The sequence below is a fragment of the Eublepharis macularius genome, chromosome 15 (assembly GCF_028583425.1).
Source record: "Eublepharis macularius isolate TG4126 chromosome 15, MPM_Emac_v1.0, whole genome shotgun sequence".
Classification (NCBI taxonomy): Eukaryota; Metazoa; Chordata; class Lepidosauria; order Squamata; family Eublepharidae; genus Eublepharis; species Eublepharis macularius.
In genome coordinates, this window is record NC_072804.1 from 53,743,057 (window position 1) to 53,766,036 (window position 22,980).

The 22,980-nt window shown below is 47.0% G+C and overlaps 1 protein-coding gene across 4 annotated transcripts; it reads right to left on the reverse strand.

Moving 5' to 3' along the window:
- Positions 1 to 303: 303 nt before the first annotated feature.
- Positions 304 to 21,641, reverse strand: B3GNT8 (UDP-GlcNAc:betaGal beta-1,3-N-acetylglucosaminyltransferase 8). 4 transcript variants are annotated; one of them, XM_055000009.1, is made up of 3 exons: positions 21,552 to 21,641; positions 12,936 to 13,053; positions 304 to 3,530 (listed from the first exon to the last, which is right to left on the reverse strand). In XM_055000009.1, exon 3 carries the CDS (start codon positions 3,521 to 3,523, stop codon positions 2,297 to 2,299), a length of 1,227 nt encoding a protein of 408 aa, XP_054855984.1. In that variant the 5' UTR covers positions 3,524 to 3,530; positions 12,936 to 13,053; positions 21,552 to 21,641; the 3' UTR covers positions 304 to 2,296. The 4 variants fall into 4 exon arrangements, with proteins under 4 accessions (XP_054855984.1, XP_054855983.1, XP_054855982.1 ...); XM_055000008.1 differs by lacking the exon at positions 21,552 to 21,641 and adding an exon at positions 15,427 to 15,570; XM_055000007.1 differs by lacking the exon at positions 21,552 to 21,641 and adding an exon at positions 15,350 to 15,570.
- Between the last annotated feature and the right edge of the window lie 1,339 nt (positions 21,642 to 22,980).

Genomic DNA, 22,980 nt, shown 5'->3' on the forward strand with positions numbered 1-22,980 from the left:
TTTTTTCAGCTGGAATGCAGTGGAACGGAGTTCCGGAACCTCTTGAAAATGGTCACATGGCTGGTGGCCCCACCCCCTGATCTCCAGACAGAGGGAAGTTCAGATTGCCCTCCGCGCTGCCGAGCGCGGAGGGCAATCTAAACTCCCCTCCGTCTGGAGATCAGGGGGCGGGGCCACCAGCCATGTGACCATTTTCTCCAAGGGCAACCCACTGAGTTCCACCACCTCTTTTCCCAGAAAAAGCCCTGCTAATACATGTTGTTTCCGAGACCACTCCAAAATAACCACAAACAACTGCAGTCAATTGGTACAGCACCCAAGGCTTTTACTATGTACATCACAACATGAGCATGGGGGGGGGGGGACAGCTCCCCTGCCCTTGAAACAGGTCACATGAAAACAGAACCTTCAAGTTTCAGTGCCAGATGCAACTGGAAAGGGGAGTTACTGGCCACGGAAATCATGTAACGTTTTAATATTTTTAAAAATATTTTTTCTTAAGGCTTATTTAAACAACCCTAGGCGATGACAGAAGAAGCAAGACTGAGGTTGTTAACTTGATCCAACAACCTTTTGTTTACCCGGTTGTAGGGGTGTCGGATCTGCAGTGGAAAGCCCACAGACAAATGGAGGAGGTTTGAAGTAACACAGACCTCTTCGTCAGCTTATTAACTAGGTGATGAAAGAGGTGAGTGAAAGTGACCCGTTGGGAACCCAGGTGACATATCACAGATCCAGAGGAGATGAATTTATTTAATTTTTTTGCCCTATGTTCTGTGTTTTCAAAGCAACGGGATGTACAAGTTAAATAGGTGATGCCCAACTGCCTCACACTTTACCTTTTTTTAAGGAAAGCACCAGTTGTATAACTCGGTTTATTCTTACTACATGTCAGGAATTAAGGTGGCCATCCTAACCCCTGGAGTGACGGTAAAAGATTTATGATCCTATCATTGTTTCTAAGGGAGGAATAAAGACCCACATCTGATGCTCTGGATTTTTTAAAAAAACAATAGATCTGGCTAGCTCTGGAGTGTTTTTCTTCTCTAGCCATGTTGTGCGTGTGTGTTATGTGCTGTCAAGTTGCCTCTGACCTATGGTGACCCTATGAAGGACTTCCCAAATGTCCTATCATTAACAGCCTGCTCAGATCCTGCAAACTGGAGGACGTGGCTTCTTTTACTGAGTCCAGCCATCTCATTTCGGGTCTTCCTCTGTTCTTGCCTTCCACTTTTCCTAGCATTATTGACTTTTCCAGAGAATCTTGTCTTCTCATGATATGACCAAAGTACAATAGCCTCAGTTTTGTCATTTTAGCTTCTAGGGAGAATTCAGGCTTGATTTGATCTGGTACCCACTTATTTGTCTTTTTTGCTATGGCCGTGATTTTCACAGGAAGCATTTTAGAAGCGCCTGAAATGTATCTTGACTGAAAGCAAATGTCAATATGAAGTGGGGATTTCTTTTAAGAGTCAATGCAGGGTACCCCTTTTCTCTAGCCTGGGTAATCTGAGCAAGTAACAGGACCTGTCCTTCAAGATCTGGTAAAGACCCATTCTTCAGTCTTGAGGTGACAGGTGGAACCCCCACATTCCTAAACATCTCCCACCTACACATGCTTTTAGAGTTATTTTTTTTTCAAAAGCATGGCCAGTTTTTGCACAGGTGTAGGATAGAGAAGGAACCATCTTAGACAAAAGCAAAATCTTTCCCATCTATTCTTAATGCCAACGTCCCCAAGGTCTCAAATCAGGCATCTTTCCCGTTCTTGGGACCCTACGTCCACTAACTGGAGTTGTCAGGGATTGGACTGAGGTCTTCATAACGTGCTCTATTACTGAGCAATGGCCTGTTTTCAGCTACCAGAGTGTGCCTGGCGCTCTTGAGGGTTGCCCATCAACTGCCTACTATATGGAACTGAATTGTGGCCTGCTATCTTTCCCCTTCTCCGCTATGCTGTCTCCCCTACCGCTCGGCCGGTTGGTGATGCTCTGAAGCTATAGGATCAGACCCTGGTTGCTCTACTCTAAGGGTCTGTTTCCAACAGCAGCTGGCAGATGCACCCAGAAGCAAGGAGCAGGTGGCTCTTGCCTTTCCCCCAGGAGCTGGGATTCAGACGTGCGCTGCCTCTAAACACGGGACGGGCAAGGAGGCAATGCTTCCTCCACGCAGGAGGTGCTTGCATCCCACAGTTCCAGCTGTGACACAGAGAGTGTTCCACTCCAGCATCCACATTCCACTCCCAACAAGGACCTGGAACCTCAGCAAAGAGAGGTCAGATTGTTTCTGGCTCTCTTCAACACTGGAGTTTGGGGTCCCTGATTTGTTTCCAAAGATGAAGGGTCTGGTGCGGGCTACGCTGGTGGACCAAGAGTAGCTCTCTGTGTACACAGGGGTTGTCACGATCCTTCTCCGCGATATCAAACGTCTGGAAGCCGGAGTGTGCTTCAGGGCGGATGCCCAGAGCTTGGAAGCACAGCCCAGTGTAAACATCATCGATAGGGTAGAAGGGGATGTACTGAGAGATGATATGGAGCCACTGGGTCAGCATGCCCGAGAAGATGTAGCCCCCGCCTCCCGCATAAGCCGGGTAAGGTCCCACATAGTATGACTCCGGCACATAGTACTTGCTCTTGCGGACACGGAATGGCGAGGCGTTGGCCATCACTTGGCCCATGTAGACCGGCTTGCGGGCATCTAAAGAGCTGAGGTAGTCCAAGATCTTAGGTGTGTTAATGAAAACGTCGTCGTCCCCCTTGAGAACAAAGCGAACGTCCTGGCAGTGTTCCAGTGTCCAGTTGAGGAAGAGGAAGTCCTTCAGTGTCAGGTTGAAGAAGGTGTCTTCAAAGTCCCACATCAAGATGTCCTGAAAGGTCTGGCTCTCGTACTCCACCATGCCTTGCAAGTTGGGCCCATATTGGCCCCCGGCTGTCCCCAGCAAGAAGACGGTACGTACCGGTAACCCACCCGGCTCACCCTCGTGTCCCCATGTGTCCCGCACGGCCTGGCGGGCAGCAAAGTTCCCTGGCAGAGATTTGATGGCCAAAAGCAGGAAAGTGCGGTTCTTGCTGTGGGCGCATTTGCCCGGCTGGTTGATCAAAAGTGGAAAGTTCCGGCATCCGTCATACAGGATAAAGTTTCTGTAAAGTTGTGAGTAGGAACCGAAGTCTCTGATCCTGCTTAACCTTTCTGCACCACCAGACCCTTCGCATTCATGCATGGAGGCGTTACTCCACCCGGCGTCCAGCGCTCGGAAGATCTGGTGTTGCTTCTCATTCCAGTAGGCCTTCGATTTTGGGATGCTCTGGCGCATCTGATGCAGGGAGGCATTGAAGTGGAGCAGGGCAATCGCCACAGCGTCTTCGGCTGTGGTCTGGGCAGGAGTGAAGGAGCTGGTTTGCCATTCGCCCTCTTGCGGGGTCGGGAATCGTTCATCCTGCCCAGCAGTCCACTCGATATAGGCCTTGAGGGCCACCAGGGTCAGCAATGCGGTGGCTATTGTTAGGCACCGCGAGCCTTTCATCTTCTTCCTAGAAAAAAGCAGAGGTCAAAAATTAGGACTGAAAGGGACTGAAAATGAAACGGCAAGCATCACCATCTTAACACTTAGTATTTGTACAGTAGAGGGTCATAGCTCTTGACAGAAATTATCTTGGTAAATTTTATTTATTTATATCCTGCTTTTCACCCAAACGGAGACTTAAAATGGTTTTACAGCATCGTTCGCTCCTCTTTCCTTTTAACCCCCCCCCCCACAACAACCCTGTAAGGCAGGTTAGACTGACAGGCCAAGAGTCACCCAGCAAGCTACTGCAGTGGGGGCAGTATGGTATAGTGATTGGGATGCTGGACTTGGATGGGGGAGACTGGAGCCAAATGGCTCTGGAGTTCCAGCCATCGAGCTCCCAGCATGTCATGTCCTTGAGCCCTTATCTTGAGAGCCAGTTTGGTGTCGTGGTTAAGAGTGCGGGACTCTAATCTGGAGAACCAGGTTTAATTCCCCACTCCTCCACCTGAAGCCAGCTGGGTGACCTTGGGTCAGTCACAGCTCTCTCAGCCCCACCCACCTCACAGGGTGTTTGTTGTGGGGATAATAATGACATACTTTGTAAACCGCTCTGAGTGGGCATTAAGTTGTCCTGAAGGGTGGTATATAAATAGAATGTTAAGATTCATTATAATTTTAGCTCTTTACTTCCTCCTTCTAGTGGTGACAGTTCACCAATAAACTCTGTTATGCCCATGGACTCTGTCCCTTGCTCGTGCCATTTCTTTACTTGTCTTTGTACTTCCGCATCCTGGAAAGTTGGCTCCTAAGAAGCCTGGGTCAAGATCCTTGGCTGCTCTTCCAAATTTTTGACCAGATTTTAGTGCCAGATTTGTTCATGTTCAGTGCGGGTACTTCAGGTTTGTGTTGAGGGCAACAGCTGCTGGGGGTAAGTCAAGAGGTTTTCTTACCTCAGAAAAATTTCACTGTCAACTTTGGGAGGAGGCAAGCGTCACTTTATAGGCATTTATCTTTTAATGGTAAATGGCTGGTTGTAAAAACCTTAAACCTTCAATGTCAGAGGCATGAACCACATGATAAAAAAGAGTTATAAATGTTTTCAAAAGAAAGGAACCGGGTATTTTAATGATATGAGGCACCTATCAAAGCAAGAAACACCTCGTTTGCAGAGTAAACATTTTCTCAAGCAGTTCTTTGCCCTGGCACCTCAAGCCCTAGAGAGGCGGCAACTCCTTTCTCTAATTCTCTCCCTGTCTATGCAACAGATTCTTTAGCTGATCCAAAAGACATACTTTTATTTTTAAAGGGGAATCCTACATAAAATCACCACCGGTACAATTCACTCACCTACCAAGGGACATAAGTTCTTGTAAACATTCAGTGAGCTGGAAACCTTTCAAGAAGGGGAAGTACTCTTACTTTTATGGTTTTATCTATATGATACTTGGCAGATCTGCATCCAGATAGAATCCCCATGGGAGAAATCTCATTTCTCTGGGTAGTAATGTGCTAAATAAAGTTTTAGATAATTTCATCTAAAAGACATCTGGAGAAAACTATTCCGAGAATGGGATTGTTCTTACCTTTCACATCTATGCCACATTATCTCATTTGATGTTGCTAGATTTGTGTGACGATATTTCACGGAATAGGAAACTGTATGTGGCTTGATTGTGCCTGGGTGTTTTAGGCCTTTTTTGCACGGGCAATTTTTGCCTCATTTGGCCCAATACCTTTTTGGGTTTCCTTCCAAATTCCAGATGATTAACTCCCCCTTCAGATTTCAATGTGGCACTTCAAGGATTCTTTTCCGAATTTTCTGCCTGCGCTTTTTTTGCACAAGGAGAATATTTGGAAGCGAACCCTTGAAACGCCATGTTGAAATCTGAAGTGGGAGTTAATCGTCTGGAATTCTCAAGAAAATCCGAAGAGGTATGGAGCCAAATGCCGCAAAAATCGCCCATGCAAAAAAGGCCTCATATTCAAAACCTAGAGAGTCTGATTCTAAGGATCTATGTTGGAAACTAATAGAGCAATTCTAAACCAAGTTACACTGTTTTAAGTCCATTAAAGTCAGTAGGTTTAGGACGCTTAGGATTGCAGTGTAAACCACATATTATTGAGAAGAAGAAGCTGTACTTAATGGAATTGGAAACCTAGGTATTGCAACCTATGAGGGGCCAGCCCACAATGCCTGGGATGTATTGAGTGTATGTGTGTGGGGGTGTGCCTTGATGAGCATCTCTTCAAGGAAAAAGTGGCATGCAAAATATTAACTGCACTATATTAACTGCAAAATATTAACTGCACTATAGTAAATTGCTGGTTTTGAAACTCTACATTTTAAAAAAAGTTCTGAAGCTTCTACAATTGGAAAAGAAAGGTAATTGATACTATTAAACTCCAAAAGCATGATTATAACTTCAGCTAACTTGAATCAGGCGCTAAAGCTAGACACTTCTCGTCCAAATGGAATGCAGGTGCGATTTCCAAATTTAAGTATACCTCTCTCACCAAGTCCAAAGATAACGGCAGAAACATTTCAAAAAAGACCATCAGTCCCTCCATACTTTCACAAATGAAAGTCCACATAAAATATTATCTACAGAAAAAAAAATGAAAAGAACCAGCAACAGCAGAGAAGCACAACATTTATGAATGATGAGTTAGAGCAAACTACAACATCTCTCAAAAGGAACAACATCTTGGGGAAAGAGAGTTTTCCTGGAAAAAATTCTATAACAAAACAAACCCTTAGACACCTCCGGGTCAGTAGCTGTGTTGATCTGTAACAGAAGAGCAAGATTCGGATCCAGTAGCACCTTAAAGACCAGGGTATGAGCTTTCCTTAAGATCCCTTTTTCCACTCCTCGTATCTGATGAAGGGAGCCCTGACTCTCGAAAGCTTCTAACCCTGGAAATCTAGTTGGTCTCTAAGGTGTTACTGGGCCTGATCTTATCGATCCCATTAACCTCTTCAGTCTCATTTTAGCATCCAATGTGATTCCACAGGAGTAACATAATGTGATCCCGAAACCAGAGCCGATTCCAGACAGCCCTCCCCATCTCGAAACGTCACGCGCCGTCGCGCGGAAAACGCGAAATCCTGCGTTTTCTCGCACGAGTTTTGCGCGACGTCGCGCAAAACTCACGCGAGAAAACACGATATTTCGCGTTTTACGTGTGACGATGCGCAACATTTCAGGATGGGGAGGGCCGTCTGGAATCGGCCCAGGCTGCGATCCGTAACGCTTTCTGGTTTGTCCTATTCCCTTGCTGAACCAGGATAGCGAAATATTTACCTCCCTGCTTGTGCCAAGGATCAATTCATTCATACCCAGCTAGATCGATCCAGACCAATTTGGTTTCATTCCAAGAAAGCAAATCTCTGTTAGCATTCAACGTATTTTAAATATGACTTCTACAAATCAAAACTTTGGCAGCCCTTCCTCTGAATGCAGAGAAGATGTTGGTTCAGAACTCTTATGAAGTATGAACTTTGGATCAAGGTTCTTCCAAACAATTAGTATACAACCTCATCATAAAAAGCTTAAGTCAAGGTATGCCAATATAGATTCTGACTTCCTGGGATAGTGGGGAATACAAGATTGCCACTGTCTACCTGACATATCAATCAGTCCTTTATTGGCATAAAAATACATAGATGCATGATACACAAACGGCATTAGGGTTACAAATAAATAAATTTACCAGCAGAATAGCTCTTTATATCTTATCAGAGCGCGGCTTAATAGCACATTGCAGAAATACAGCCACCTTTTCAAGTTATATCCAGTGAGGAGTCGTTCAGAATGAAGTAGATCTTAGTGGGATCGGAAAGTCCCATCTTATTTTCCAGAACTGAATTTAGATAATTTGCTACAAATTTCTACATAAAAGGGACAATAGAGAAGAGTTTGTGAGAATGAAGCCATTATCCAAAGCTATTATAAATAAACCTAATCTTTTTGGAATAATACAAACAAAAAAAGATCACCACAAAGTTTGTTGGTGACACCTTGCTGCTTCTCCAATAATCTCTCTGCCCCAAACTCAAATAGAAGAGTATATCATGGTTTCTAGCTTTTAAGTACATAATGAAAAACCTGACAGTTTCTCTGTAACATAGCGGGTATACCTCGAACCAGCTCTGTCTTGGTCCCTGAAATGTGACCCATTTCCCTCTTTATAAAATCACCTTAAGTTTAAGATTGGAGCTGAAACCTAGCAAATTTTCATCTTGGAATGAACTACAGAGTTTGTGACTAGAGATGGGGACAAACTGCATTACGAACCTCAAAAACCCATGAAAATGGCGATCGCGCGATTGTGACCTGGCGGATCGTGATCGGCCATGGCCAACGAACCAGCGGTCGGGAGAGGCCTGGTTCGGGGCATTCGGGCTCAGTTCAGGAAGCCAGACACTCAGGCGCCAGCAATCTATTCCCCTGGCAATGGAGCCAGGGGAATGCCTGAGCTCTGTCTGCCCTCCTGTCGCCCTGGAAACCTGAATGGAAGCCCAGCTTTCCTTGATCAGCAGGGCTTCCTTCCAACCACGGAGCTGCAAAGCTGTTACAAGTTGGGAGAAGACACCCAGGGGAAGGAGGTGGAAGGGGGTGTTCTGTAGCCATGGGCACTCCAATCTCATCCCTGCAAACGCTGATAGGCAGCTCTCACAGCCAAACACAGACCTCCTGTGTTGCTGAATGGGACCCATGCTTATAAATAGCCATGGTCTCCCAGGCTGGGTTTCACTTTCTGCGAGCAGTGGAGTGGGACAGAGCTCTTGCTTGCCACTTGCTAGCCTTTGGGGAGAGAGACTGAGAGTACAATTGAGCTTGGCTTTGGGGGATAGGGTTCTATCTCCTCTGGTTCCAGGGCTGCTGCCTGGCTCTGGGGTCAAGCTCAGTGGGCACCTCGGCTGAGTGGGCACCTCCACTTTGGCCTCCATGAACCACGATCCGGTTCGGTTCGGGAATGGGAGATGTTCATTGCTGTTCAGGAATTCGGGATCGTAGTCTGCACCGAACCACGATCCGCTGGTTCGTTATTTTTTTTTTTTGGTTCGTGCCCATGTCTATTTGTGACATCTAACGTAAAGGAAAAATATTACCCAGAGCAGAAATATTAATGAGAGCTGACATGAACTAGTCTTCTTGACTGCTCCAGAAACAGCCAATCACATTCGAAAAGATTAATGTCAAAGAGAGAGTCTTTAAAAGGATGCATTTCCTTTTTTATATCCTTTCATGGGAGATTGTATCATTGCAATAAGAGCACAAGATATGAGAAGGCTTGAAAACAGGACTTGGGGGAACTGTTAGAATATAGCAATTGGATGCTCTACATTCAAAATACATTAATGTTAAAGGAAGCGTGACAAAACTGTGGCTATCGTACTTTGGTCACATCATGAGAAGACAAGATTCTCTGGAAAAGTCAATAATGTTAGGAAAAGTGGAAGGCAATAGGAAAAGAGGAAGACCTAAAACGAGATGGCTTAACTCAATAAAAGAAGCCACGTCCTCCAGTTTGCAGGATCTGAGCAGGTCTGTTAATGATAGGAGATCTTTCATTCATAGGGGCGCCGTAGGTCGGAGGCGACTTGACAGTATGTAACGCACACACAAGCACACTCCAGTTGATCAGCAGATAGCACAAGAGACATCCAAGCGGCTGTCAGTTACCAACTGAGGTCTACACTGGAGAGATGGTAGTGTAGAGGCAATCCGTTCTACATTCAGTGGTCCTGCTCTGATCTTGGAGCAGAGGTCTCCAATGTATAGAAGGAATGGCCCGTTACCATATAGCAATAGACCCTAAAATTATCCTTTTGAACTTTCTGAAGCATGCTCAGATCTCACTTTGCAGATCTTAATAGACTGCCACACAACGGAAGACTTTCTACCAGTTTGCCAATGCATTGAAGAAATCTGGGATCATGTAACCTTACACAAAACACCATCATCACCGATTCAAAAAGGTAAAAATGCGCACAGGCCAGCCACTTTGTTGAGAAGTGGCAGCCATTTTAATTCAACTTGGTCTAGGATTTTGTGTGTGCGTGTGTGTGTAAAACATGATAAATATTCCTTTCATTTTAATATACTATTTTCAAAGCCCTCCCTGTAATACAAAGCCCTCTTCTGGCTTTGTTCCGGTCTACTTTCTCTCCATCCTAAAGAGAGCTTGAACGTGACCCTGGAGACAATTCTTTCTGATGTTATCTTGTTTGTATCTATTGATCCTTCTACTATAAAACAACACACAGAAATCAATGGAGCCCTGTCCTCCATGCGAGAGGGAGGAGCGGGGAAGATGTTCTTCTCAGCTCCTTGTTTCACCCACCCCTTTCCACCTCAGCCCCTCCCAGTTAGTTTCAAAGCTTGCAAACCAATGTGCCATGAAGGACTGGGTGGCCCTGGACGCAGAGAATGCAGCCTGGAGGCCCTGAATGTGCCATATCCTACTTGTGTGTGTACATGCTGTTAAATCTCAATCGACTTATGGCGACCCAAGCAAAGGGCTGTCAAGGCAAGGGAGAAGCAGAGGTGGTTTGCCATTGCCTTCCTCTGCACAGTCTTTCTTGGCGGTTGCCTGTCCAAGAGCTGACCCTGCTTAGCTTCCAAGATCTGACGCGATCAGGCTATACCATGCCGCCTTCCCTCCCATATCCTACTTGGCCACCTCGATTATGTTTCCAGAACCTTGGAACTGGTTCTTCCCAACGTGAGCAATTCTATTGTTGTTTATGAAATTGTCATTGATACTGACTGTACTACTCTCACACTGCGTAATCCACCTTGAGTCTCGGTGAGAAAGGCGGATCATAAATGACATAAATGAAAATTAAATAAATAAATATTGGGTCCCTGGAGCCACAGTTTCCAGTATCTTTTCCCTTCTGGTGCAGGGGGGCACGAGCAGGCAGTTGCCACACCTCCTGTCACAAATGGGTGAAGTTGGAGAATAATCTTATCACCACTACTCTGTAAAAGGTAAAGGTAGTCCCCTGTGCAAGCACCGAGTCATTACTGACCCATGGGGGGACCTCGCATCTCGAGGTTTTCTTGGCAGACTTTTTAGGGGGTGGTTTGCCATTGCCTTCCTCAGTCATCTACCCTTTACCCCCAGGAAACTGGGTACTCATTTTACCGACCTCAGAAGGATGGAAGGCTGAGTCAACCTTGAGCCGGCTACCTGAACCCAGCTTCCGCCGGGATCGAACTCAGGTCGTGAGCAGAGCTTGGACTGCTGTACTGCAGCTTGCCCCATAACCCCTTAATTTCATTCCTGGTCTCAAAGGCACCAATGCACACCCACACACCCCAAGAGAAGGGTCCTTGCCAAGTTCTCCTGGGATGATGCCCTCTTGTCCCAAGGTCCTCATCCTCTAGTGGCTGCCATCCTAGGAGGGGGATCTCATCACAGCACCCCTGAAAGTCTCTCCTCTACATACCTCCGCACTCTTCTCAGCTTCTGCAGGGTGGCTACGAAGAAAATAAAGTGCATGTCCATCACTGGAGTTTTGGAAACAGATGGTCCTGCATGTGACCTTCTGTGCAATATTCCAGGCAGGCCCTGCCTACAATCAGCTCGCTGTAGCTATATTTTAATTGCTGTACTCTTGCCCTTTCATAAACTGGATTCACTTTGGCACCGCTCACTAAAGGTTTTGTTTGTTTGATTCCAGCTTTTTCCACAGTACAAAAGCAGCCGCTCCCTTGGCAGAGCCACGGTGCGTAAATATGGGATATGAGACTATGCACCACATGCCCTGAACATGGGATGGGGCAGATCATCAATGAAACCGACTGGTGGAGGTGACAGAACTGAATGCCATCTGTGTGGCAGCGTTGCTCCTAGTAGCTCAAGCGGCAGGAAAAAAACCCTAAGACAAGTGAATGGTGTGGCATTTTGAGCACTTAGTTATTTTTATTTATTTATTTATGCCATTTATAGCCCACCTTTCTCCCGGAGACTCAAGGCAGATTACACAGTGTGAGATTAGTACAGTCAATATCAAGGACATTTCCATAAACAATGCCATAGGGTAAATAGATTCAAGTTCACAAAGATATAGCATTAGCAGGAATCCAATACAACACAGTGGTGTTTATGATTCCTAACTCATTAGTGGATCATCTGAGATCCCCTCCCTACAATACAGCCCTCCTATCTGAGTAAAAAAGCCTTTTTAATTCGGTTTTGCATCCTTTGCGGAAAGCCAGAAGAGTGGGGGCTCTCCTGACCTCCTCAGGAAGGCCGTTCTACAGGGTAGGGGCCATCACAAAGAAAGCCCGTGTGCGGGCTGCTGTTTATTTCGCCCCATGTGCAGGCTGACACCTGCAGGAGACCCTGTTTGGATGAGCAAAACTGCCACGGAGGAGCATAGGGGGGAAGGTGGTCCTGTAGGTATGCTGGACCAAGGCCATGAAGACCTTTGTAAGTGATAACCAGTACCTTGAACTGAGCACTGAGTTCTTGTGCCTAACATTTACCCACAATTCATACTAGTTCGTTCTGTTCAGACATGGATTGGTCAGAGGAAATGGCTTTCCAGCTTCCTGGACCACTGGAGCCTCCTTTTCAAATCAAGTCCTTGAACACATTCAGCGAAGCTCATATGCATTCCAAACCACACGATTAAATTGCTGGTCAATCCATTGCACCACAGGAGACTGGACTGAGAGCCAAGCTACAAGTGATGCCTGACACAGGTTGGAGACTTGTCAGCTTCCCTCAAGTTTTGATGGAAAATGTAGGCGTCCTGGTCTTGCAGCTTGGCTCTCCGACTGCTGTCCAATGGACTTTTCAACTGTCACTTGTCCAACATTCTGCCGAGCTGCCTACATTTCCCGCCAAAACTTGAGGGAAGCTGACAAGTCTCCAACCTGTGTCAGGCGTCACTTGTAGCTTGGCTCTTAATCTCTAGGTGTGGCTGACTGTTCTGGCCTTCCGTACTCCCGATCAGGCTCCAGTTAATTCTGCCTCGTCCAATTCAAATACAGAGAAGCAAGAGAAGATGCTGCCCTCCGCAGGACACATCTTGTTCCATCCACAAAACGGCAGCTCTACAAGGAAGCCCTTTTCAACTCCAGAAATAAACCCATTAGCATCAGAACAATGTGTGCTTCTCATTTTAATCTGGGGTTTGGGGGGGGGAGCAACTTTCTAGAAGTTTGGAAAACTGAATTTAAGCATGCACAAAATGTCTCACCATCAATTGCTAAGTGCCCATCGAAGGACCATTTCATGAAGCGGGCACTGGCATTTTTTTTCTTCCTGGCACGGCTAGCAGAGAATCCATCAACAAGCAAAACAACAGGAAACATAATCCCACAGGGCAATCTCTGTCTCTCAATTAATGCGCACACACTGCTCTGGCTGGTAACAGTTACATCACAATAAGGCAACTTCACCATACCTTCAAGAGCATGGAGCACCCACAGGAGAAGGGGGGTGTCTTTCTACCAGTTCATTCTGTATCCACTTGGTCTCATGGCAGATGTCTTCTCTGTACACACCTTTGGGATGGCCAGCACCTAGCAAAGCATTAAAAACAGGAAAGCCTTGAGTTTGCAGAAGCAGCTCATCTCCCCCCCACCCCACATCTTTTAACAAACATTCTTCTCCTATCTCATTCAAGCAGCCAGCATAGTGTAGAGAAGAATAAGGAATAGCCACCCTGATAATCTAACTGTTGCTACAATTTAATCAAAGTGTCACTTATGAAATACAATTATGTTTATAGACTTCTTTGTTACATTTCACATATAGACACAGTTGCATTTCACAAGTGACACTTTGGTAAAATTGTAGTAATAGTTAGATTATCACGGTAGCTATTCCTTATTCTTCTCTTCTTTGTACCGTGATCTCTCTCTTTTTTTTAGCATGGCATAGTGGTCAGGGTGTCAAAGACCTGGGAGGACCTTGGTTAGAATCCCCACTCTGCCGTGGAAGCTTGCTTGGCGACCTTGGGACAGTCACACACACTCAGCTTAACCTACCTCACAGGGTTGTCGTAAGGATAAAATAGAGGAGAGGAGAATGATGAAAGCCGCTTTGGGTCCTCAATGGGGAGACAGACGGGGTGTGAATGAAATAAATAACTGAACAAAAATTGAGGATCTGAGTTAAGTCTGGGATGGCTGGACAAAAAACAGCAACAAGGCTGAAGATAATCCCAACAGAGATTGCTGAGAGACAAGATTCTAAAGGTTGTTTTGCAGTGGGCAGGGTTGGTACTGTGACACGTGAGCTCCCTGAAAAAACCTAAGATCCAGAGGAATTAGCTGTGTTAGTTTGTAGTTGCCAAATAGCAAAGAGCCCAGTAGCTCCTTTAAGACTAACCAACTTTATCGTAGCGTAAGCTTTTGAGAACCACAGCTCTCTTCGTCAGATGCAAAAAAAATCCCCTAAGACATTCTGTATGACTGCTACATCATACCTGTACACGTGAAGGTGCCTCACCTTGGTCTCTCAAGGTCAGTCTTATCTCCTCTGACCAGCAGCTGCTCACTGGGTCTCGCATCATCCATCTAGCTGGATATGCCATGGACTGATGTTCTGCTATAGAACCACAGCCCTCCTCAGAATAAGCTGCCTTACAGTGACTCAGACTAGTGATATATCATGGTCAGCCTCATCTCCTCTGATTGGTGGCTCGCCAGGGTCTTGGATCTTTACCATCACCTCTGACCTGATCCTTTTAACTGGAGAGGCTGAGGCTAGAACCTGGGACCTTCCGCGTGCAAAGCAAACGCTCTGGCACCAAGCCACAGCCAGCCCCTCCCCTCCTTGCACCCATCCACATGGGTCAGCCGGTTTCTTCCATTTCCTTCACCCCCTAACATCAGTCACTGCTTCTTTTCAGCAGCTGTCCTAGCTGTTTCTTCGAGGGGGATTTCTAAATATAAATCTCAGCTGCGTTCTTCCCAGCTTTGAGGTCGGCCCTTCCAACATGGGACATGATAAGACACATTCCGAGGCCCGTATGGGAATTCTAAACCTCTGTATATTGCACGCAAGGTGCACCTGGGCTGTTTTAGGTACCTGATGCCATTGCCTCTATATGTATGGAAAGATGGGAGATTTGGGCGTGGGGCAGGGTTGTAAAATAAAAGCTAAAGGAGTTGTTCCGATTCTCTCTGTTCAAACCAGCTCTAGCAGAATCTGTGGGTCACATTACCATGCATGGCAGATAGAAATTTCACAAATGTCTGTGGGTCCACAGCAAAAAAAAAACCCCTCCCTAAATTCTCCCACGCTCGCTTTGACCCACCCACAGCATACAGAAACCAACAAGAACTTCCACAGCCCGCTGCCACGAAACACTTTAAACTTTACACCGTGAGAAATCCGTAAAGCTTTCCAGTGCCTGTCCTAGTATACAGTCCTTGCTATTCCAGTTTATGGACAGACTTCACGTTTCACAGACACAGGAACATTTTACACCACCACTCCCTAAGAATTCCTTCCAGGACTGCTATTAGCCCTGCACACATTCAGGTTGCCGGCTTGGGAAGGATCCATCTGCCTGACCCAGAGCAACAATTGAGACTTTCCATGGGTGCCTTTTGTCTTGTGGTCTGAGCTCATTCCATTACTTATTCTATCAGTCATAACAACCAGAAACCATCAAGGAACATGCAGCCAAATCTTCCCCGCTTCTTCTCTTTCCACCTCCCTGGAACAAAGTAGCTTCTCAACCGTAGCCCTCCCCCTGCCCCGACCCCAAGCAAGGTCTGTCAACCCACATTTCTATCAGTGCACTGCCTCCTAATCCAACTGCCATGCACCCTGGCTTGCACATTTTTGCTCTCGTTGTGGGCTTACCTCCCCAGGGAAACATCATGCCCAGGAGTGCAGCTCGAGAGAGACCATCCATCAGAACAGAACTGGGTCTCACCTACCTCAGAGGCAGTCTCTTTCCTTCCTCCCTCCCTCTAACTGAAGTGCCTCTTCTGGCTCTCCTTCTTTGGCTCCAGGCTATGTGGGTGTCTCATTCAAGCGTGCTCCAGAGAGACACAAATCCAGCCACCCAAAGTGGAAATGAAAGCCTCCCACCTCTTGCAGAACCTAAAATTAAACTTCAAGCAACACCCCCCCTTCCCTTTCGCAAGAATGGGGGGAGGCAAAGGGGCACAATGAGGAAGCCGGAGCTGGCGTCTCTCGCCGCACAATGCCGGCACAGAGAAGGCAAAGGGAGTGGCACATCATATAAGTGTCTTAATATTTCATCTCCTATCAAATATGCATGCCGCCAAGGCCGTGTGTGAATTGCTCGCTCCACAGCAGCCAACCTCCAAGAGGCCCTGGCAGGCGGGGAGGAAAGTGAAGTCAAAGGGAAGTGCCCAGACAGGTCTCCGCCTGATAAACGGGCACTTGAAATAGGGGTAAGGCCAAAGTTCTCAAGCATTTGGAAGGCAGGCAGATCCACACCTCTTCCATGACAGAGCAGTCCCTCAGTGGAACGGGCTTCCTCGGGAGGTGGTGGGCTCTCCTTCTTTCGAGGATTTTAAGCAGAGTGTAGATGGCCACCTGACAGCAAGGCTGATTCAGTGACCCTGGGCAGATCATGAAAGGGAGGGCAGGAAGGGTTACATCAGTGCTTCGTTCTCGCGGCCCCTTCTTACATGCCCTGGGTAAGGTCGATCACCACCTTGGAGTCAGGTAGCAATTTCCCCCAGGTGAGTTTGGCTGGGTATCATGATGGTGTTTTGCCACCTTCTGGGCATGAAGCAGGGGGGTATAGGGAGGGGAGATAGTTGTGAATTTCCTGCACTGTGCAGGGGGTTGGACTAGATGATCCTAGAGGTCACTTCCAACTCTATGATTCTATATACATGGCCCTGCTGAGGCAGCCAGGAGTGACTGGGTGGGTTGGGCACCCATTGTTTCCCCTGGCACAGCAGATATGCCTCGGAATAATTGCTCACTGGCAGGGATTTCAGTGTGAGCCTGCCACGCACCTGTTAAAGGCATAGGGGTGAGGGGGGGGGATACGATAATGGAAGCGTATCAGTGTGGTGTAGTGGCCAGAGTGTCGGACTAGGTTCTAGGTAGGGTTGCCAGCTCCAGGTTGGGAAATTCCTGGAGGTTTGGGGAGTAAGGCCTGGAGAGGGCAGAGTTTGGGGAGGGGAGGCTCCTCAGAAGGGTATAATTCCATAGTCCACCCTCCAGAGTAGCCGGTTTCTCCAGGGGAACTCATCTCAGTGGCCTGGAGGTCAGGTGCAATTCCGGGAGATCTCCAGCCACCAGCTGGAGCTTGGCAACCCGAGTTCTGGGAGACCCAATTCAAATCCATGTTCTCCCATGAAACTCACTGGGAGGCCTCAGCCCAGTCACACACTTTCTGCCTCGCCCATCTCACAGGGTTGTTGTAAGGGTAAGCTGGAAGGGGGGGGATCCATCAAAGCCTCCCTGTGCTTTTTTGGAGGAAGGCCAGAGTACACATTTACCACACAGGTACTTCTGTACCAACCACAAGGCTGACCTCTGTGTTGTGGGAGGCAAGGAAGGTAAATCTGATTGATTGAGTTTCTGAGTTCAGTGTTAAGGTTGCCACGTTCCCCCAGCAGCCTCGGCAACTCTACCTTTAACAGATGCTGGACATGGAGGAATCTGCTCCTCTCCTTTCTCCTCCCTGCCGTTGCTAGGCAACCACATACCTGGGCAGGCCTACACAACCTGAGGCTTGCCAAGCCAAACAGCCGCCCCCCTCCCAACCCTGTCTAGCAGCCACAAGGGGCTTAGCCAGGCTTATACCTTTGTTACCCATTTGAAGTTGCAAACACAGGGGCGTTGCCCAATTCTGGCAGGCCACCACATGTGGTTGGTCGGTTGTACCGGCCTAGCAAAGGGCATCCCATCTCCACCTGCTCAATGGGAGAATCTGTAAGGGTTGCCAACTTTCAGGTGGCGGCTGGAGATCTCCTAGAATTGTAACTCATCTCCAGGCCACAGAGATCAGTTTCTCTAGAGAGTATAGCTGCTTTGGAAGGTACACTCTGTGGCATTGTGCCCCACTGAGGTCCCTCCCCTCCCCAAATCCCACCCTCTCTAGGGTCCGCCCTCCCCAAACTTCCAGGAATTTCCCAACCTAAACCCTAAAGTTCATGGCTCCAAAGTCTTTTTGGAATTATCACTCTGCATTCCAAAAAGCATTTTACACATGCTCAGAAGCAGTCTCTTCTTTATTGCCACCTCACACTTAGCCACACAGCCCTTTCCTTCCCACCAACCCCTAAGAGCTAAACTACAAGAGACAAATTACACGAGGACACTCACGTGAAGAGAGTCGCAATGTTAGCTGGGAAGCCAAGTTTTAAAAGACAAATCGGAAGGCTCTGTCAATTTCCCCCCTCTACAGAGCCAGCAAAGATTGCTCCTCAGAGAGTTTATTTCCTCTTTGCCTCCTAGAAGGGGAGGTGAAACTGACACAGCCTTTGGAAGGCAAAGAGGAAATTAGCAAACCCCTGAGGAGCCATATTTGCTGGCGTTGAGAGGGAAAATTGACAAAGCCTTCTGATCTCTTTTAAAACTCAGCTTTGTGGACAACATTGCAACTCCTCTCATGTGCATGTCTTCGTGTAGTTCGTCTCTTGTAGCTTAGCGCACAGTCTCCACCACATCAGAAGAGAGATTAGATTTGTCCTCCACATGCCAGGGGCAGACCAACGCTCCAGAAAATCGATTCAGGCCAGACAATAGGAAAGCAAACAATTACTAACAATCCTTTAAGGAACAGCAAGGTGTGCCTGTCACTAGAAACATTTAAAGAATAGGTTGATCTGCCACCAGGCCGTAATTAAGGGCAGTGTGGTAGAATGGCTAGTGGTGACCCACACAACTTGCTTGAAACTAAGCCAAGAACAGCCCTGAGGCTGTGGATTGGGGGCCGGATCCTTTCAGGAGTTTGATAATACTTTGCCCACATTTCCAGCAAGTAGCAAAAACTGGTCAATTGGTGTGACTCATCCGTGGCAGCTGGTCATTTCCGTGTGGTTTAACCTTCACAAGCTTTTTGAGGGGAGGCACCTTGTGAATAAGCCCAGAAAAGCCAACATAATTGTGTACTGCCCATTCTTCTCATTCCAATATCTACATTGTTTGTGCATCAGCCAACCCGCATAATCCAGAGGAAAACAACATTCGGCTAGTTGGTCATCTGCAGCAATTCACAACTTGCCAAAGGAGACCAGGAGAGGAGCTATTTGCAAGCACATGCTAACCAAAGGATAGAATTGTTTTAAGTGACACCACTGGATCAAGCCATATGTTCCTCTAGTCCAGACAGTATGCATGGAGGACCTTCCAAACTGACCGGGAGAACTTTACTTCGGACTCCCCTCGTCAAATCGGTCTGGGTTTCTGAAGTGGTCGTTCACCTATTGTCTTATTGTTTGGAACTTTCCAAAGAGAGGGAAAATATGTCTCAATGGTTATAGCTGGAGGGTGAGTAGAGGATACAGGAAGGACCCCACACAACCAGCACCACTTGTGCAAAACCAGTTTAGTTTGTTGGAGATGCATCTCGCAAGAGTTCAAAGACTGCTTTGGGCCACTCACAGTTGTCTGTCTAACTCCTTCTCCAACCTGTTGGAAAACAAGATTTGCAGAAATCTACTGGGAGAAAGAGCAAGGTTCGGGTCCAGTAGTACCTTAAAAACTAACTAGATTTCCAGATCTCTTTGTCACATTTCCAGGGTATGAGCTTTCGAGAGTCAAAGATCTCTTCGTCAGATACCTGACGAAGAGATCTTTGACTCTCGAAAGCTCATACTTCAGAAATGTGCCGAAGAGATCTTTGACTCTTGAAAGCTCATACCCTAAAAACCTAGTTGATCTTTAAGGTGCTACTGGACCCAAATCTTGCTCTTCAGCCACAGACCAACACAGCTACTAGTGGGGGAAAGTGGATGATGTTATTTTAAGGAAACATAGCAAGAACACTAGGTTAGCTGAGGTCAGTAATGTCCTGACACTTTGTTAGGTTAAACCCAAAAGTTTATCATCCTCACTGACTCTTAACATTAAGGACAAAAACAGGTCCCATATTTTCCTGTGCCCTTTTAAAAACTGTCCTCAAAACTGTCTCTTTTATTTTTAGGGATTAGTTTCCTGTTTGCTCAAAGACACAAGCCTTTTTTATTTTTAATTTAGGTTTCTCAGTTTCAGGCTGGTGTCAAGCTGAGTCGGTATCACTTTTTGGTACGTTGAATTTTTAGAACTTTCTCAGCCTTGGGCTGAAAAGAGGAGGGGCCACCCATCCTTCGCCCATTTCGTCTTTTTTTCTGGGAAAAGAGGTGGTGGAACTTAGTGGTGGAACTCAGGACTGCACAATGATGACACTTTGGGTCAGCTGGAACAAGAGGGGAGTTTTTTGAAGTTTAAATCACCCTCGGCGAAAATGGACACATGGCCGGTGGCCCTGCCCCTTGATTCCAGACAGAGGGGAGTTTAGATTGCCCTCTGCACCACTCCAGCAGTGTGGAGGGCAATCTAAACTCCCCTCTGTCTGGAGATCAGGGGGCGGGGCCACCAGCCATGTGACCATTTTCAAGAGGTGCCGGAACTCCGTTCCACCACGTTCCAGCTGAAAAAAAGCCCTGGTCCTGACCACCAAGACGTATGCAAAAGTAGCACTTGCATTTTCCCAGCTGGCACCCAGAGAAAGTGCTTCATTTTTTATCTGGACCGGACCAGTAGGAAAAAAATGGGGGTTTTTGCCATTCGTGAACCACTGATGGGACAAATTGGGTGAAGGGTGGGAAACAGAAAGAGGAAGACGTTTGGGAGAAAGTGGATAGACCGGGCCAAAGATTTCAGAAAAATGAGATTTTACCCTCCCTTGCCTCAGGACGGCTGCTGGTATTGAGTAAGTGCCTGAGGGAGATGAGCAGGTAATACTTCACACTTAGATGTGGCAACTTATCGAGCCTTATCAGTCATTATTGCACCCATGACATAAGGGGGTAAATGTGAGAACTCACACTCAGAATGCTTTACAATTGTGGGTGGACCTTATGCAAGATTCCGTCTTATTCCCAGTCCTGGGTGAGGCCCTGTTTCCCTTCAGGAAACCCTCTAAGATCTGGTCTACGTAAGCAGCAAAATGAGATGGTGGTAGAAAGGATGCATGGTATGATCTACAGGAGAGAAGTGTCACTTTTAACCCTTGACCTCTGTTTTAAAAAACAACTTCCTTGCAAGCAAAAATCTAGCCCTTCAAGGAGAAAGGGTAAAGCCCAGCCTGTTGCCCGTTTTCTGTTCGCAGAGGGATTTTTTTGTTTACATAGAAGCAGTTGATAATGTGACTCCCTCCCCAGCCCTGCACATTACGCTACCATCTCAGTGTTGGGCCCGTTTATTCCTCAATTTTGCTTTCGGAGCACCTGGCTGAATGTATTGCAGCATGCATACCCCACATCTCTGTATGTCCCCGGCAGCTCACCAGCCACGATCAAAATAGCACCTCACTAAAATCTTTATAAAACCTCGTCGCAGTGATAAAAACAATACTCAGACCTCAATCTCAACAAAAGTGTGAATTCACAACATATCTTGAAAAGCTCTATTTAGAAAGGAAAGTGCCGCATGCCTTAAAATACAAACAGATTTATTGTGGCTTGCAAAATACTAGACCTGAGAGATGTGTAGACTTCAAAGCAGCTCATGTTCAGCTAGCTTGTTATCCCAGCAGCTTTGCTGAACCTCCGCTGCCCCACTGAGTCGACGTCTTAAGGACAGAGGAGCAGCTGAGCTTAAATTTCCCACTTCAGTCTATACAGGCAAAGCTTAGCTTCCCCAAGAGCCATCCACCGTAAAGAGAAGAGATGCCGAAATGGTCAGATGAACCACAGCCCATTCCAACAGGGGCCCCAGTATCCGCCAGCCACCTACTTGCAGCCCATTAGCTATGGGTGCGGCCAAGAGACAGGTGCCAAGAACTCCAGTTTTAGCGACAGCCCCCCCTCCCCAAACAACCTCTCCACCTCCTTCAATAGCAGAAAATGCAAACACACCCCAAACTTACCTTCTGCCAAAGCTATCTTGGGCTGGACGGGAAGCCACGCAAACCTGGAGCTCAGTCAAGCTAAACAGCTCCAGGCCTGCAAACGCTGGTAGGAAGAAAAAAGCAAAGCAGGGCAGGGCAAAGAGGGAGAGAGGGAGGGTGTGTGTGTGTGTGTGAGAGAGAGAGAGAGAGAGAGAGAGAGAAGGATGAGTGTTGCTCCACACTTGAGTCACATCTATTATGAGAGCCACGAGAAACTCCACGAGGCGATAAAAGGGAGTCTCGGCTGGGGGAAAAACAGCTGTTAAAAATAAAACGGTGTGACAACAGTGTGTCTGTGTGTGCCACAGCAGGCGAGGTGAGTCGACAGCCCTGGAAGGGAAGATGGAGCTGGGGGTGAGGGGAAGACACAGGCCAGGATCCAGGAGTCCCAGATGGGGTTCAGGCAGCAGAGGCCAAAAAGGAGCCAGAACTCCCGGGCCTGATTCCTGCCAGATTGAACCAAGGCCCATTCACACCAACGGTATTCCAGAAATATCCAACCTCTGGGAAGAGCCAAGTAACCCATGAAAGAGAAAGCCACCCCTTGTTTGGTACTCAGAGGTAAACTTTCCCCACACATGGAGGTTCCATTTAGCTACCCTGGCAGACAACAAGCATGGAAAGATGAAACTGCCTTAAACCATGTCGTGGCATTGGTCTATTTAAGTCAGTATGGATAGGTAGCAAAGAGTCCAGTAGCACCTTTAAGACTAACCAACTTTATTGTAGCATAAGCTTTCGAGAGCCACAGCTCTCTTTGTCAGATGCATTGTCAGCTTTCGAGAGCCACAGCTCTCTTCATCAGGTCGCTATGGGGGCAGTTCTTCAGGGTCTGGAGAGGAGAATGGCCTCTCTCACCACTTGCTGTCTGGGACCATTTAAACAGGAGGTGCCGTGGACTCATCCCCTGACCTTCGGCATGCAAAATACGTGCTCTGTTTATCTCTGAGCTACGGGCTCTTCCCGGATAGTTCAAGCCACATACCTTCACCAGCTGGCCTAGCTGAGCATTAACTCTGAAATACATTTTGCTCCATCTACAGCCCAGCATTTTATTTTTGACAGCAGCCAGCCGGTTGCCTCGAAGCAATAGACCAGGAAGGGCTTGGCAGCGGCATCAGTTACTCAAAGGTAGACTGTCTCTGAACGTGGAGTTTCTATTGAGCGTCCACAGTTAACCTTTGTTTCTTCTTCCTCTGCAATTAGCTAATTCTTTTTTTTTTTTAGCAGTTAATCACTTCTTGCAGATGAAAAACAATGGCGCAAAACAGTTAAAGAGTCGAATGCAGTTTGAAGAATGGAGATCCAGCATTTGGGGGGTTTAAAGAGACACACGGGCAACTCTTTTCATTCAGGTCTTAAACATTTAGTCTGTTCTGTTCAACTGAAAGGTCTCCAAGAACTACCA